This window comes from Branchiostoma floridae, chromosome 13 (genome assembly GCF_000003815.2).
Source record: "Branchiostoma floridae strain S238N-H82 chromosome 13, Bfl_VNyyK, whole genome shotgun sequence".
Classification (NCBI taxonomy): Eukaryota; Metazoa; Chordata; class Leptocardii; order Amphioxiformes; family Branchiostomatidae; genus Branchiostoma; species Branchiostoma floridae.
The window spans coordinates 2,006,328-2,023,785 of NC_049991.1; the positions used below are offsets into that span (position 1 = coordinate 2,006,328).

A 17,458-nucleotide genomic window follows, 5' to 3' on the forward strand; every position below is an offset into this window, starting at 1 on the left:
TGCAGTTTCAAACCACATTCTATTTCAACGATTTTATTGCTACGTTTTATTGTTACTGGCTTTGATTTTTCACCCGCTACATTGAAGATAGGTGGTATCGAAATTATTGTTTGTCAAATTTAACTTTTAAATCAATTTCTATATTAATTTTTCTGCATTTACAGATATTTTCAAGTGTAAGAACGGGATCCGATTCGTCCTGAAGCCCTACATCTGCGATGGTATAACAGACTGCTTCGACGGCTCGGACGAGACTGGCTGCCGTAAGACCTATTTTTCTACTTTCTGTGTATTTCCAGAACTTTTATAACGGTGTCTTCGCGGTACATGTACCGAAAATGGTCGTAACCCTAATTTTGTGCTCTATATGTTGGTCCTACAGCGTTCAAGGAGCCCCCACCAGCTTCTCCCACCGCCACCGTGTGCAACCTTCCTCTGTACCGAGGCAGACCGTGCGCGGACGCCACCTCGCGGCTGAGATGGTACTACAACTCCCAGAAGCGCACCTGCCTGACCTACACGCACAGTGGCTGCGATCGAAATGCGAATTCCTTCGGCACTCGGGAAGAGTGTCTGGAAAACGTTAACGCCAAGAGATGTGTCGGTAAGAATTGACGAATTGGAGTTCTTGTTTCAAATTCAGCAAAACATTTTCATTATCAACGTGCTTTTAGCAACGTTTTAGTTTTTTGGTGGATTTTTTTCGCGACGCCTCAGGGGAAGAGCGTAAACACTCTATGATACCTTTATAATTTTCAGTGAAGCGGACATACAGCCAGCGGATACCGGACCTACCACAGACCACAGTAGCACCCACTAAGGATCCCGAGGTCGTCTGTAACATGCTGAAGGACCGAGGTCCGTGCCGAGGGCGTCAGAAGAAGTATTACTACCTGTCCACGCAGCGCAGGTGTGTGCGCTTCACGTATGGAGGATGCGGCGGGAACGACAACAGGTTTCACACCTACATGGAGTGTATGGACTTCTGCAATGGTGAGGCAGTCACGTACCGATACATTTCATAAGACTTTTATATGATTTGATAATATCAATCAGTAAATGTTTTGAAGTATAGTTTTAAAGTTCTAGTAGTCATACAGATTGTAATAAAAATTGCATGGATTTTTTTGTCAAAGGATTAATCGTTAATATACATCATTAGAAATTTTTAATGTAAAAAAGAATGTAGGCTGACTTATCTCCACTCGGCTTCTATGACGTTGCAAATAATACAACCTGCGTAATGGAAACAGCACAGACATAACACCATTTACCTTCATGAAAATGGAGGCACTGTTTTTGGTATGTGTGTGTGTGTATTTTCAGATACTTGTGGTCAGCATAACTTGAGAACTTCTGCATGAATTGTTATGATATTTGGTATGTGGTTAGGTATTTGGAAGATAATGGTCATGGTCAAGTTAGGCCCCTGGTGTGCGACCTTGATACTGCAACAAAACTTCCAGTTTTCTTATATTTTGTCCTAGACATGGTCTTGATAGTATAGTGAGTGGCCTCCGTAAGAGTTAATTCCAGTTGTGGCGGCCATGTTGGATTTCTGGGGTCATCCGGGGTCATGGCACCAGAACGAGACTGCAGGTGGTGCCAGCTGGGCATTCTACTATATAGGCTGTATTGCAGACATAAGTATGCCATCTTCGGGAGTGCATTTCACCCCTCTAAGGTTAACAACTGCACAATACATGCCTGTTATCTATAGAAAATACTGTTTTGGAAATTTGAACTTGATTTTGGTGATATTTTTTATTAATTTTTCACATTTTTTGACGGGTGACCTGAGAACAACTAATGTCAGTGTTTATATCCTCCATGTGTGCTGTGTATCGGTATCTGTGATTAAACCCTTCAAAAACATTGAAGTATCGGGGTGACAAACCTTTTGGTAGAAATTTAGAAGACATTTGGCTGTTATTCTGATGATTTCTAGATGCCAAGAACCGTTTTGCAAACTCTGCTCTATGGGAAAATCCTGCGGCACTCAATGGGGAAGGCGGTGTATGTACCGGGTGTGCTCCTTTACTTGTTTCCCAATTTATCTGACAGTGTTTTTATTGTTTTATTTTAGTTTAAACAACATACCCCGTAAAAAAAATGTCCACATGTTGTATAACATTGTGGGATGAAATGTAGCAGATTGTTTACTGTTGTTTTTGCAATTTTTTCAATGCCAAGGTGGAAAAAAAAACATAACTTTGATTATAAGTGCCAGCGGAGGAGGGATTGTAGCCTGAGTGTCATCCTAGGTAGCTTACCGGGCCTCCCATACTCACCCCTCACAAACCAGAGGGGTGAGTATGAGAGCCTCCGTAACCAACTAGGATGATACTCAGGCTAGAGTCGACCCTCACGTTACTCTAAAAACCGGACTTCATGCCAGTTTCAGATCAGTGTGGGTGGAAATGTGACAGAATTTTCACAGACGCTGCGAACATCTGTTCATAAAACTACGTATTACTAAGTTCTATCACCAATTTACCTCTTCCACTGACGATAAAATTTACGTTTTTCTCCACATTGGCATAGAAAAATCCCTGACAGAAAAAAATCTGCTAGATTTCATCCCACAATTTTATGGACCCAACATGTGGAATTTGTTGTGTAGGGTTATGTTGTTTAAACTAGAATAAAACAATGAAAACATGATTTGGGAAGAAAGTAAAGGAGCACACCCGGCATGACATTCCCATAGAACGTAGTTTGCAGAACGGATCTTGGCATCAATACATCATCAGAACAACTGCCAAATGTCTTCTAAGTTTCTACCCGCAAAGATGTCATCCCCATATTTTGTGTATACGTAGGGTTTAATCCCAATAGTAAACCTACTATATCACAGTTATCAATACAAAGCACTCATGGAGGATATAAACACTGACACTAATTGTTCTCAGGTCACCCATAAAAAATGTGAAAAATTGATTAAAAAATATCACCAAAATCAAATTCAAATGTCCCAAACAATATTTTCTATATATAACAGGCATATATTGTGCAGTTGTTAACCTTAGAGGGGTGAAATGCACTCCCGAAGATGGCATACTTATGTCTGCAATACAGCCTATATAGTCGAATGCCCAGCTGGTACCACCTGCAGTCTCGTTCTGGTGCCATGACCCCAGATGACCCCGGAAATCCAACATGGCCGCCACAACTGGAATTAACTCTATTATGACTTAATTCTTATTATTTTTAGAAAATCTGTACTTCTAGTAATTTTTCTATAATGGAAACCTGCTCCCCTTAGACCCCCGGACGAAGTGCCAGCGCCAACGGACCAAAGCCGCTAACGCCGGGCTGCAGGTGGGCATGTTCATCCCGGAGTGCCGGCCGGACGGCGCGTTTGAGGAGGTGCAGTGTCACGGCAGCACCGGACACTGCTGGTGCGTGGACAAGGAGGGGGAAGAGCTACCCGGGACACGGGTGGACAGGGGCTTCAAACCTACATGTTCAGGTCAGTCAGACACATGGGTGGACAGGGGCTTTGAACAGGTCAGTCATGTCAGACACACGGGTGGACAGGGGCTTCAAACCTACATGTTTAGGTCAGTTAGACAACGGTAAACGAATATGTACCCCCAAATAATTAAAAATTGTGTGCTTCTGTGATCTAATATCAACACGGTTATCAACCCAGAACTGATTACAATTGATTAGTTGATAAAAGTTCGATTTCCCTAAAATATGGTAGAATGGGAAAGGTCGCCATCAAGTACTATAGGAGTATCGTCAGTATTTAGATGTGCAAAGGTTAGGTCTGTGTGAGGTCGTTAAGGATAATATAATCAGTGTTACAACTTACAACGTAGGATAGGGGTGCAAAGTAGTGAGTTATACCAGACCTGGGAAGGTTGTAGTCCTTGATCCTAAAATGTAGGAAAGAAGCCGGGATAAAAATATTTTTCTTTCTATTATCTTCAGAGATATTATACAGCAACAAACGTTGCTTTCGAGAAGTACTCTAAAGAAAAACATCTGAACTGTTTGTGTCGAAACGAAACAAACTAATGTATGGATATTTCTCATCTATACAAAATGCAGTCGAGCCGAAGGGCAAGTGTCACGTCGATCGAGGACTGGCTATCGATGCGGGGTTGGGCCCCGGGGCGTACGTGCCGCAGTGCCGGGAGGACGGGACGTACGACCCGCTACAGTGTCACGGCAGCACCGGGGAGTGCTGGTGCGTCTCCGAGCAGGGTGACGAGATCTCCGGGAGTAGGGTGTCACCAGGACAACTCGTTCCAAACTGTGGTGATCTTTCAGGTAAGTAAACAACGCGTACCGCAGTTCATGTATACGTCTAACGCTAGTTTACCTTTATCCGTTGAGTAACCTATATCCATTGTATTTAGATAACAGGGTATTTGGGGATATGAAATCCACGGACTGTGATTTCAATCTGCGATATTTTGAAAAAAATACATCGCAATTTGAAACCACCGTCTGTCGACTTAATAATTTTAAGTAGTATGTTTTTAATACAATGACAATGGCAATGATAATGACTATACAACGACAATACAACGGATATAGGTTACCCCGCGGATAAAGGTGAACTAGCGTTATACATAGATACGCTGAAAGTTTCTTTGCAAAATTGTTTAGATAATCTGAAGGCAATTAAGATCAATTTATAACGATTGAACTTGAAATCTCAGCTCGGACAAAGCGCCCGCAGTCACAATGCGAGCAGGAACAGCAGGAGGTCCTAGCGTTTGCCCTACCGGGGGCTTACGTACCTCAGTGCCGGGACGACGGCTCCTTCTCCCCGGTACAGTGCCACGGCAGCTCCGGTCACTGCTGGTGCGCCGACCAGTTCGGGAACGAGGTGGCGGGAACGAGAGTCCGCCCGGGAGAGAACCCCAGATGTTCAGGTACCAACCGCTAGAGGACGCTCCTGTACGTTAACCTGGCCACGGCTGCTCCATCCACAACATTGCAGTGCATCTCACAAACTTCCTACAGCTTGCAACACTCATGGAACTTTACCAGCATAACCGCATCCTACTACTCATCATCCCATCCCATCCCATCCCCATCCATTGGCTTCTCATAACTGCTGCAACCCTCCATAACACCAACCTAGCTTTAGTTGAAGTTGTCACCAACAAGCTCTGTAGAGTTTGTGAATGCATCTAAGGCCGTTTAAACCATATAAAACCATATTTTTCTTTCGTAGGTTAGAATATAGATCTAGACATCTAATGCATTAGTTTTGTCCGGCTTTGTTCAACTTATTTGCCCTGCTTCTTCCCTGCTTAGCAGCATTCCATAGTCGGTATTTTAGCAGAAAAGTTAGCTTGTATTTTTTTTTAATTGGAATCCTTGTCGTTTCATCAGCTTTTTCGCAACCGATTCTCAATCTTTTCTTGACGATTCGGTGACCCTCTATCACCTTCCTCTGGGCAATTCTCATTGGTCCATACTCCTTTACGTTTGTGACCGTATTTTTAACACCGATATGTGGGGTCTATAGCTACAGTGCAACGTGAACAAGTCAATTAGTCAGAATTGCCCTGATCCCCAGGGTTCCTTGCTTCCCCAGGCTAAGGAAGTAAGGAGCTTTTATCAAAGTAATGATAAAAGCTCCTTGGAGTAAGGTGACAGATTGTTACCAAAACATCGTTTGAAGAAAAAACACAACGATGGTTCTGCAGAAAGAGTCTCATTATTCATTCCTTGGGACTTTTATCAGTAAAAGAAATGGCACAATACCGTTAGCCTAGTAATGTCTTATCTCCAAGCAGATCGACAGTGGCGTAATACAGTATCAAACCCACCGTGCCCGGTTGACTCCCTTTGGCCGGCTATACTCCTTGGCCAGCTTTGATACTATCTTATGGCACCGTATGATCTGCTTTGAGATTAAGTAACGTCAGTGATCCGTGATTTTTCTCCTTCAATCGCAGCCGAGCCTCCAGTAACGGAGGCTCCGCCCCAGACCAAGTGCCAGGAAGAGCGAGAAGACGCCAACAGTCGCGGCCTCCTAGCGGGCGTGTACGTACCGCAGTGTACGGAGGAGGGGCTGTACAACCCCATCCAGTGTCACGGCTCTACCGGGCAGTGTTGGTGCGTCAACGACTCTGGGGAGGAGATCATGGGGACGAGAGTCAAAGCAGGGGAATCACCTAACTGCGCAGGTCTGTGAGAACCGTTAGATTTCAAATGATACAAAAGCAGCTCACTTACTTTAAGTTGCTTGTCAATAACACAGGCCCAAGATATACCAACATCGAGAGCTACATATCTACCCATTATTGGCACAGCACGTCACCGGAACGTACTGCGCCTGCGCGAACCCTGGTGTTTTGGGGCTTGGTTTGGTCAACGTTGCATTGAAATCCCGCTTGTTGCACAGTATATGTTAGAGACATAGTTTCATGTAAAACGTACACGGGATTTTACCCTTATGTACGCACGTACTTTCTTAAATGCGGCCCTTTAGTAAACCGGGGGTTTAGAAAGGTTTAGCATGTCTATACTTTTCGCGCAGGCGCAGTACGTTCCGGTGACGTGCTTATTGGCACTTGCATGTTTTCATTTTGCATTCATACTTTTTTGACGGATGTGGGTAAGGCTATGGGGCGTTCATTAATATTTCAGTGTTTTGTCTTGTTTTCACAGGAACTCCCGCAACTAAATGTCAGTTAGAACGAGAAGAAATGCTGAGTGAGGGGCCTCTACTGGGTGCCTACATCCCGACATGCGCAGAGGATGGCAGTTATGACGTCATCCAGTGTCACGACAGCACCGGACACTGCTGGTGCGTGGACCGGGAAGGAGAGGAGATCCTGGGCACGAGAGTAGGGCCTCAGGAAGATGTCGTCTGCGAAGGTAAATCCAATATGTGTGAAAAAAAAACTAAGAATTTTAGGTCCTGCCGCTTGTAAAACCAAAAGGTTTGGCAGGCTTCTGTAGCCATTGCATGCCTATAAACTTGTGCATTTTCTTTCAATTCACAGATGACGCAACCACGCCTAAGCCGGGCGTAAAAGAGGGCAAAATGCCACTGGGAAGTGAAACGGAAGGTATGATTGTAACAGCTTACTGAAACTGTTCCATGTCTTCGTGTTTGTTATCGCATCCACCATTACATGATGAAAAGTGAAGCAAATAAACTCTCACCTAAAGTTTTATTTCTAGTTATTCCATATGCATTCTCCGGTATAGAAGTCTACAAAATCGTTCCTCAAAAGTTAATGATCTGACATTTTCACTGTATTTTTGTTGCTCTAGAAGTGACTGTATTTTCATTGACTTAGAAGTGAAACCATTATGTTGCATTTTCATTGGTCTAGAAGTGACTGTATTTTCATTGGCCTAGAAGTCAACCATTTTACTGTATTTTCATTGGCCTAGAAGTCAACCATTTTACTGTATTTTCATTGGTCTAGAAGTGACTGTATTTTCATTGCCCTAGACGTCAAACCATTATACTGTATTTTCATTGGTCTAGAAGTGACAGAAGCGCCCAAACCGACGGTGACCGTGAAAGCGGAGACACCAAAGAACGAGACAGATAAGTTCCTGCCTCCCGAAAACGGACTGAACGCCTTCCTGAACCTGACCTGTCGCGACGCTAGGCGGCGCGCGTTACGTCTCTTCTGGTACAACTTTACTACTGCTGACGAAGGTGAGTCAAAAGATAGCAAATAACGCGATACCACATTTTGTATGGATTATAAGGTGAACCGACTATACTCTTCGAAAACAGAGGTTGAATTACGAGGGTATTACAATATGCGGGGCTAAATTGCAAGAGTCTGGAGCGGCTGCCATTCGGCGCACACTCAGGTGACTTTAATACGACAGTAATTACTCCAAGTGCGGCCATAGGACTCTTAGATTTGTACCGGTGGACCTGTGTGAAATTGTCGCTGTATTGTCTAAGTGTAACAGCTTAACAGTTAATGCAACGTTGTAAAGTTTTGTGCCTCAAACTTTCATCTTGGGTTCCACGGTCCAAGTGTGATAGTTGTTTTCTAATGATGTGCTGATGGAATTGTCCGCATTTTGCCCGTTCCTGACGATTTCGCTGCCTTTTCTTTACACTTTCCAGTGAGCTACATCCCCACATGTACGGCGGACGGGAAGTTCTTCCCCATGCAGTGTTACGGCGCGTCCGGGTACTGCTTCTGTGTGGATGAGGCGGGGAAAGAGATCCCCGGCACCGTGAGTGAGCCTGGCGCCAGGCCGGTCTGTTCAGGTAGAGTATGACTTTAACTTTATTCAGGTTACGACAAGAACAACATATTGTGGACACTAGGCAACATGTTGATATAGTGACCACAGACATATACAATGTCCAAGACAAAAAATAATAACTGAGCAATATTTACCAAAGATAAAACGTCATTAATGTTTTTTTAAATATTTTCAATACGAATGTAGTACTGTATCTAACGGCTCCTCCCTTGAGGCTTCACCAAAAACACTATCTTTAAACGTTTCAGAAGGTCTGCTATAATTTGCAGTTTGAAGAGCTCAGAAACAAATTGAAACAAACTGTTTTCGACACACTAGATTAGATAAAACATCTTGGAAACGGACCAATTGAAGAAAAAAAACCTGGACCGCATATAATCTTTCTTTGACCTTTCTTGCAACTCTGATCTAGCTCCCTGTTAGTGTCCCCGACGTGCCTTGTATTCAAATGTCACTTATCACACACACACCACTACCGATTTCATTGAAGAAGAAAAAAAAGACTACAAGCCTTCTTTTTTACTCAAGGAATGAAAATTTCATGTAACGTGAATTAGATTTTAGTGATACCTACAGAAGCTTCGCTGTGTCATTTTCAGGGAAGTACCTAATATGTCTTGGACCAATTTTTTCTACCTCACAGGTGTTGATGACGCCAAAGTAGACACTTGGGACACGGGAAGTGGGGAGGACGGAGGAGAAGGTAAGAAACTTAGTCACAGCATTTTATTGCACTTTTGGAACAAAAATATGTCTTACAGAACGCAACTGTTGGTCCCAAGCCTGACAAAGTTTTTTTATTATTTTTAAATTTATTTCAGAACCAACGGAAGAGATAGAACTTTTTACATCTGCCCCAACTCCGGACAAGGCCGTCCTACCCACCGAATCACCAATGGTGGACACAACCACAACCGCCAGCTCCGTATTAGGCCTCGTCACCACTGCCGCATCCAAACTTGGTCTCGTCACTACAGCTGCATCCAAACCTGGTCTGGTCACAACTGTCACGCCCGTTCTCAACACAACGGCGGAGCTTGGGCCTGATGTTTCCACCAGAATGCGTAAGTGTTGTATATCGTAAACAAAAAATAGGCAACACGAGCTTTAACATGTCGGCAAAGTTGTTTGCAGGCAAATTGACGAATTTGGGCACCGTTTTAAGACTAAAACTAGAGAGATACAATGTACAGTAAATTTAAAATGCTTACGCCACCAATGATATCCAAATTAGATACATATATCTCATATAAATCTAATTGCAATAACATTATGCTTTTCGCAAGCTGTGGTGCCAGGTTCCGAATTGGATGCCATGTTCATTGTGACGTCATGACGGGTATAGTCAATGTTTAATCTTCTTCTAAGTGAAAGCGGAGGCATTCTGTTTAATCTAATTACACGATGGCAAGAATCAAGAGCTGGAAGTCTGTATTTTGATGGTTCGATGTCCAAGAGGGTACTTTGTATAAACGTCTAGAATGATACATATGTTACTTATAACAAGAAAAATGTGTATTTTTGTGTCATAATTACTATCATTCGTTATTATCATTCATGATAGGAACTATAATAACATGCTGATTTATTTGACACGTCATTACAGCTACACTGTGTGAGCGTGCACGTGCGGAAGCCTTGACTGCCCTGAAGGCCTCCGAACAACACAACCGCTCCCGGTCGGCCTTCGTACCCACCTGTACCGAGGAGGGCAGGTACACGCCCCGGCAGTGTTACCTGGACGGAGTCAACTGCTTCTGTGTCAACAAGTACGGCAACGCACTGAGTGCCGTCACGAGAATGACAGAGGGGGAGGAGCTAGAGTGTGAAGGTGGGCGTGGCTTAAATTTCCCTTGTCCAATCAGAGAGAATGTATCAGAACGTTAAGGGTTTAGCGAGTAGGAACTGTCCTTAGTGCTGAAATGTTGTTCCATTAGGGATTTTACAATTACTTCGTAGAAAATCATGTATGGCCTGTAGTTGAGTGAATATCAAACCTGGAAATTTATGATTTCATTTCTGATATCATGATTTATTTTTCACAAGATTTCAGAATTTTTTAATGACATAATACAAACTGTGCGTTTCAGAACATGACTACCAAACGGCAGCACCTCCTATTGTGGAACCACGTACAGAACCATCTAGACCAGGTAGGTAGAGTCCTTGAACAAAAGCAACTTTCATTTTTCCGAATCCTTCTATAGTTAGCTTTACACCTAGTCCCTCAATTGTTGGCTTGACAACATCCAAGCGGTCCTCCCGTCTTGGGAAGGGACAAAATAACCCTTGTAATCGAGAGATTAATGTGTTATCCTTTTGTCATATTTGGCCCGTTGGGGATGTACATAGGCCCGGCCGGGCCCGAAGCCACAAATTTGTCCCAGTGGACTACCGGATACCACGGGGGTTCATCTCGGTGTGCACAGGATTAGTTTACGGTGCCTATTCGTTACCAGGTCCCGGGTTGATTTTAACTATGAGTTACATGTATAATCATCCTGGGGCGCGGGCCCGGTCGTGCCCCCAAAATAACCCGGTAGCCGTATGGTGCCCTACGGGGCCAAGTAATGGCCAAGCCCGAAAATGAAAAAAAATAAATAGGTCGTGAACTGCCCAGCAGGTGCTGTTTTTTTCCGAGACATAACAAAGGCTACTCTATCGTCAGTTTTGACTCAATTTTCTTGTTACAGTCGGCTGTTGTCCCCGTGGAAGCTCCCTTGTCCTCAGTCCCCCCGTGGTCGTGAAGGACGTGGGGCGGGGCGGATGGTACAGTTCCTGGGCACGGGATCCCCTCGATCCCAACCCCATCTACATCTTCGACGGACCCCGCACGATTCAGAAGTACGACAACGACTACGCCATAGTGAACGACCAGGTGTCCCGTACATGGACGCTCCCTAGCGACATCGCTGGGAACGGCCAGCTCGTGTACGGCGGGTCGGCGTACTACAACCGGGCAGGAACTCAGGATCTCATCAAGTTTGATCTGGAGAATGAACGGGTCGCAGCAAGACAACAGTTGCCTTTTGCAGGTAATATACATACGGAATTTGATTTTATAAATTCTTCAGGTAAAATGTGAACGCATGCATACTTCCTGCATACAGAGAAAATGCTTTCGTCCTGTTTGCACCGATGTGGTGAAAAATACTCAAATTACTCATAATGTGATAACTCATAACTCAAGAAATACTCACAAAAACACATTTTGATTTTATCCTTTTTTTCTTAAATTTCTAGCCATTAATGGATCCAGTAGCAATACTCCTGACAAAATCTTAAGATTTTTTAAAACATTTTCAGCTTGTTTCAAACAATCTTGAGAATTTTTCAGAACATCTTGAGATTATTTAGAAACATTACCAGATTTTTAGATTTTAAACGACACGTGACGACTCCCGCTGGGGGTCCCTATGTTTTGTACAGTGGCATGAAAGTTTTCACTGAACAGTAGCCATGTAGATATATAAAAACTGTCAAAGGTTGAAAGCATTTATCCAGTGTGTTCTTTTCATTGTCCATAATCACTCTGGACTTATTGTGAAAAATTAATTTCAGGTATTCAAAATTCGTACTCGTATTCCTGGGGAGGCAGCACGGATATCGACTTCGCTGTGGACGAGTACGGACTGTACGTCATCTACGGTACCCTGCAGAACAGGGGCAACATGGTGGTCAGTCAGATCAACCCGGAGGACCTGTCAATCATCAACACATGGAATGCTGGGTAGGTCAAAGGTCAAGCCTCGTTTAAAAAAATCCGAAAAAAATCATCAAATGCAGAGGTGCTGCATATGAAAATATGCGGTGATAGCGTTGCATCTCTGGGCAAAACATATATGAAAGAGCTTTGTCTAAAAGATGGAGAAGCAGCAAGACGTAAACAAACAAACAAACAAACATGTTTCCATAATTTTTCGCTAATGGCATATTGCATGCGTAAATCATCAGTTTCCAAATTGCCGTAATTGAATCATTTTACTAAAACATGCCAAAGGGTTTGCAATACTGATACTTATAGCTTACACTCACTCACCCAGTCCCCGTTCACGCTTGTGCATATATTCAAGTCCGTAAAGAATTATCTGTATTTTCTACCGTGGCTAAAGTTTGGGGTCGCACAGTTAGTTTTTCGGTGCGACAAACAATTGTAAAAATTACTTATTCTCCGCAAAGTTTACCTAAGCCAACAATATGTCATTGCGTAACCTAAACACACAAAATGTGAACGGGGCAAAATTAATCAAATTTATCAGATCAATCATTGCATAGCCTGTGTTTACACATTCTCTCACTGGCTAGGTGGCGGCAACTGTAGTGCCGACTGCTAGGAGCGCGATTTAAGTCAAGCTAATCATTGCACTTCTACCGTACACAGATACTTCAAGCGTGCAGCCGGTAATGCCTTCATGCGGTGCGGCGTTCTGTACGCCACGGACGCCCACGACTTCACGGCGAAGATCAGCTACAGTTTCGACACGCGTACGGAGCGGGAGCACGACGTGATGGTACAACTCCGCGACCCGTACCGTTACAACACCATGCTGGATTACAACCCTGCCGACAAGAAGCTGTACCTGTGGGACGAGACATACCTCATCACGTATGACGTCATGTGTGGTGAGAAATGCCTTGTTTTATTTTACTGTATTTATGTTTTCCCGAAGGAGAAAACATTTTGTTTTTGCTGGTGTGTTTTTTCTTTTCTTCCTCCTTGCAGAAAAAGCTAGGCTGTCTACATGGCCTGACTATTAACGCTGGTTTACCTTTATTCGCAGGGTAGCCTATATCCGTTGTATTTAAAGATAAATCATTTAGAGATTTCAAGTTGACAGACTGTGGTTTAAGTTGCAATATTTCGAATACATCACAATTTGAAACCACCGTCCATCGACTTGATATCCCTAGATACCAAAATGTTGAATGCAACGGTTATAGGTTACCCCGCGGATAAAGGTGAACCAGCGTTACATCTACTCAGATACCCCCATGCATATAGATTTAGATACAATATGGATAACCAAAAATTCATAAAGAAGGCAAGTCGATGCACGATTAATTACGAAAACCTTTCGGTATGAACTCGAAGAATATAAATGTGTGAACAATATGGAAAATGTTACATCTGTTTCATGCCAAAACTACGATGAGATCGTTTTTTGGTTTATCGTAGCTCTATTAGTCTTTCCGTTGCCTTCTTCGTTCATGTACGACGTACATATATGCGTTGTGTACGATGTACACATTTCATAGCAAAGTCCTAAGAAGACTGATGGCAGAAAATTGATCGATCTATGTCTTTGTGTCTTGAAATATAGAAAATCACGAAAACTTTGACGTTTTTGAGGACGACTGTTGAAAGTTTCGCGAAATAAGTTTGTATAGCTACCTTGACACTATCTAGTCTGTCTAGATAGCGTACTAAGACTAAATTTAGATTTTCTTCATTTCTACCTACAGAAAAGGACGACTCAGTTCCCGAAGTAACACCAGCAGCAACTACCCCACCTACTCCCACCACCACCCCGATCCCTCCAGCACCAACACCACCCCCTACCCCCCGCCCAACCACGTCCCCCTCCCCCCGTGATACCATCTGCCGTCTGAAGAAGAGGCGAGGCCCGTGCAGGGCTAAGATCAGCCGGTACTACTACCTGCCCAGCCGGGACACCTGCGTAAAGTTCCGCTTCGGAGGGTGCGGGGGGAACGCTAACAACTTCCACAGCTGGGCCGAGTGTATGGAAACATGTACAGGTAAGGATACGGCTTGTAATTTCATGCAGAAAATTGTTACCGAAAAGCAGTAATACCGATATATTGAGCTGTGAAGGCAACTGCATAGTTATTAAACACTCTCCCCTGCTCAATAGAGATACTTTTATTACGTGTACAATACTATGAAATGAAAATGACCATGGGTGTTATTACAGCATTGTGTTTTTTTTCCAACAAAACACAACAGTCAATGTAGCCTGCGTACCACCCGGATAGCCGTTCACTTCGACGTTTATAATACACTGTATACTGTCGCCTCTCTGCAAAAGCGAGCACAAGAGCGAACTACAATCTAAATGGTACCCATGCTACAGTCAATGTACATGTAAATGCTATAAAATTGATGGCGTTCATTGAAGAACATTGGACTAAATGTGATAGAATGCAGCAACCATAAGAGCTGCACCAACATCGTTCAGCAATATGCAACAAGAAGTGTCGGATATGATTCTGGCTCTCCAATGTTGAGTGCCATCGTCATGTATCATATAAACACCATCCCGTTTTATCTCTAGAGCGTGGCGAGGCACCCAAAGCTCCCCAGCCCGGGCCAGCCGTGAACCCAGCCCGTGAGACCCCCCGCCCCGAGGTACCCAGCTACATGGGCGACTCCTGTATCCTGCCTGCGGAGCCCGGCCCGTGTCAGGAGGCACACAGCCGCTGGCACTTCGATCCCGTCAACCGGGTGTGTCAGGAGTTCCAGTACGGAGGCTGTGGCGGGAACACCACCCGGTTTGGGTCATGGAGGGAGTGTACCATCAAGTGTCTAGGGGGGTCTTCTTCTTCTTTCTTCTTAATCCGTCCGCTTATACCGTCGCGGGTGTCGCGGGGGGGGGGGGGGGGAGGAAAAGGCGGTCCAGTGCTAGACATGTGGCCTGTTGGATACCTACAGTTTATCATCGTGGTTAATGACGGGAATTTCATACTCGTGACATTTGGACGTGAACATCATTGAACATCAATTATGCAAATGAGGACCTTATTTGCATAAGTTATCAGAAATGCGATTAAAGTCTTCTTTCTTCACATAGATTGTGTACGTTTGTCATTTCGGTGGAGGAGGAGATAATCAACTAATATAATTCATGCAAATGAGGACCTGGATTGCATGATTAATGACAAACACAAATGATACACCAGTTGTAAAAGTTAAAATCATTCGGCGAAGGTATGAGGTCGTGTTACTCTAGTGTTTAGGAAAACATAAGGGAAACAAATCGTTTTTGCTCCGTTTCTTCCTCTTCTTCTTCTTCTAAACAAATAAGCTCTATGTCATGGACCATGGTAACTGGTAACTGGTGGAAGGCATACACGGAAACTGCGCCACATACTGTGGGGTCCGATTACATAATGTAGCAAGTGGCAGGATAGAGTTGGAGGAGCTGGTCAGCATGTATATGATCGTGTTTGGGTAAGATCGTACAGAGCAGTTGTTTGTCAGGCTAGGCCATGTGAAGGTGTAAAAGTTATGCATTTGCCTGTAGATTTCTATGATTTGATTTGTTCTAGTTGCAATTGATTAATGGTAATAAATGTGATACGAAGACTTGGGATAAGTTTGACTTTACTTGAAATATCGTACATTACAGGTCAGCAGGCAGTGCATTGTGGAGGCTGTCAGCACGAGCGGCACGGGCTCCATAGGGGTTACTGCAACAATCAGTTTGGTGAGAATCTTTATTGTTCCCCGTTGAAAAATGAATGGTCCCATATTCTCATTTAAGAAAAGCATGATATTCAATATACAAAACGCAAATGCATAACTTTTTTTTATTTTCTATATATAAAAATCTTTGACTGAGATTCGGGTAATTTGAACCCTTCTACTCCATAATATATGAGCATGATTGCATGAGATGTAAAGTGCTCAGATTTCATATTTTTTATGAATATCGTATAGGAATGCATGTCAGGATTGCTTTACTGTAGGAAATATTTTATACTTGTAAACAAGCACAATGTCCATATCTAAAAGTCGTAAACTGTGCTTTCTCCTTTTTAAATATAGGTACTTTTTACAAAGAGCATCTTACAATGCCCGCTGCACCTAGTATATTGTATATGTGTCTTTCCTGCCTTGCAAAAGTGTGTTGTTCATCTAGCACCAACTTTAAGATGATTAACCCCGCCCAACTCCCTCATTTCACATCTATTTGATACCCCTCCTCAGTAATGACCGGCAGGGTGTCCAAGTTGGAACTGACGCCATCTTGGCGCGTCGTTACCATGGTGACCAAAAGTGAGATGATCAGTAAGAGGGGCGGACTGAGGTCCATCGAGTACCAAGGACGGGACCTGGCTGTACAAGTGCTCCTGCCAAGGAACTACAACAACAAACACGGATGTCCGTGCTACGATGTGGCCAGAGGTATGTGTTATCATGCATATTCAGCCAATCGGCATCAACGTTGCTTAGACGATAGGGTTCATCAGACTGCATCCTGTACGCGGTTCAAAAGCGCCGCCTAGTGGTTGTTAGCATTATTGCAGAAAAAATTCACAGCAACCAAAGGTAAATACTTCTTGAATCGCTAGTAGGTTACGGCGTATTTTTGTAGCCGTGCCCCGGGTTGATTTTAAGTGCGAGTTTAAACAATGAGGGCCAGACCGGGCCCCAAATTATCTTCTTTTTTTCTATTATGACCATAGGATAACGCACTAATCATGATGTGGTCACATTTCCAAATCGGGACCCACCTATAGGCTGTTTGGGAGAATGAAACATGAAGTGTAAATCATAGAATACACAAAAATCATGCCCTTGACAAATTCTTTCTTTTGTTTGTTTACGTGTGTTTTATTCCTCTTTTATGTGTGTTTTATCATAATTTTCGCTATCAAAAACCGCCCGTTTGGGCACGAGTCTGACCAAGACATTGTACACGTTACATGTTCTGTTCTGTTCTGTTCGTTGTTTAGCTTGCTTCGTGGGGTTTGTTACCATGATCGGATGTTTCAGTACTTTTGCAAACCTTTAGCGTCATCTATAAGATGTTGGATATCTGACGCTGACGTTTATTTTGTGTCGTCTGCACTAGGAGCGGAGTATGTGATGATGGGCCGTGTAGACGGGAACGGGTACGGCATGGTGGACGAGAAGGGGTACATGGCGGAGCTCAACAACAAGTACGCCCGCCGACTGCAGCAACTCAAGGCCAACCCCTTCAGCTGTTCGTACTCCTACCATGATACATCACGCCAAGGTTCCAACCCGTACGCTCGGAACAACGGACATAACCGTCAGAATAGCCGAACGAATCCTCAAAACCCCCGGTCATACCCTCAAAATCCTCAACCAAACCCATATCCTCGATCCCACGTTCGTACCCACAGAATCCACAAACAAGGCCCCAAAACCCTCAAACCTACCCACGGAACCCACAATCTCAGAATTCCCAAACATATCCACAGTATCCCCGGTCAAGCCCTCAGAATCCCCAACCTTACCCTCAGAACC

General features: G+C 43.8%; 1 protein-coding gene across 1 annotated transcript; it reads left to right on the forward strand.

The window, feature by feature from the left end:
- Nucleotides 1-162: 162 nt before the first annotated feature.
- On the forward strand, nt 163-17,458 carry LOC118429318 (the record flags this gene model as incomplete). Its single annotated transcript, XM_035839799.1, has 23 exons — nt 163-263; nt 383-604; nt 760-993; nt 3,266-3,472; nt 4,060-4,281; nt 4,677-4,892; nt 5,928-6,158; nt 6,643-6,852; nt 6,981-7,046; nt 7,475-7,651; nt 8,078-8,224; nt 8,867-8,926; nt 9,045-9,287; nt 9,830-10,054; nt 10,314-10,376; nt 10,917-11,258; nt 11,785-11,953; nt 12,605-12,846; nt 13,687-13,980; nt 14,517-14,771; nt 15,591-15,668; nt 16,172-16,369; nt 17,040-17,458. Coding segments are annotated over exons 3-23 (4,215 nt in total), but the record flags the coding sequence as incomplete, so codon positions are not given.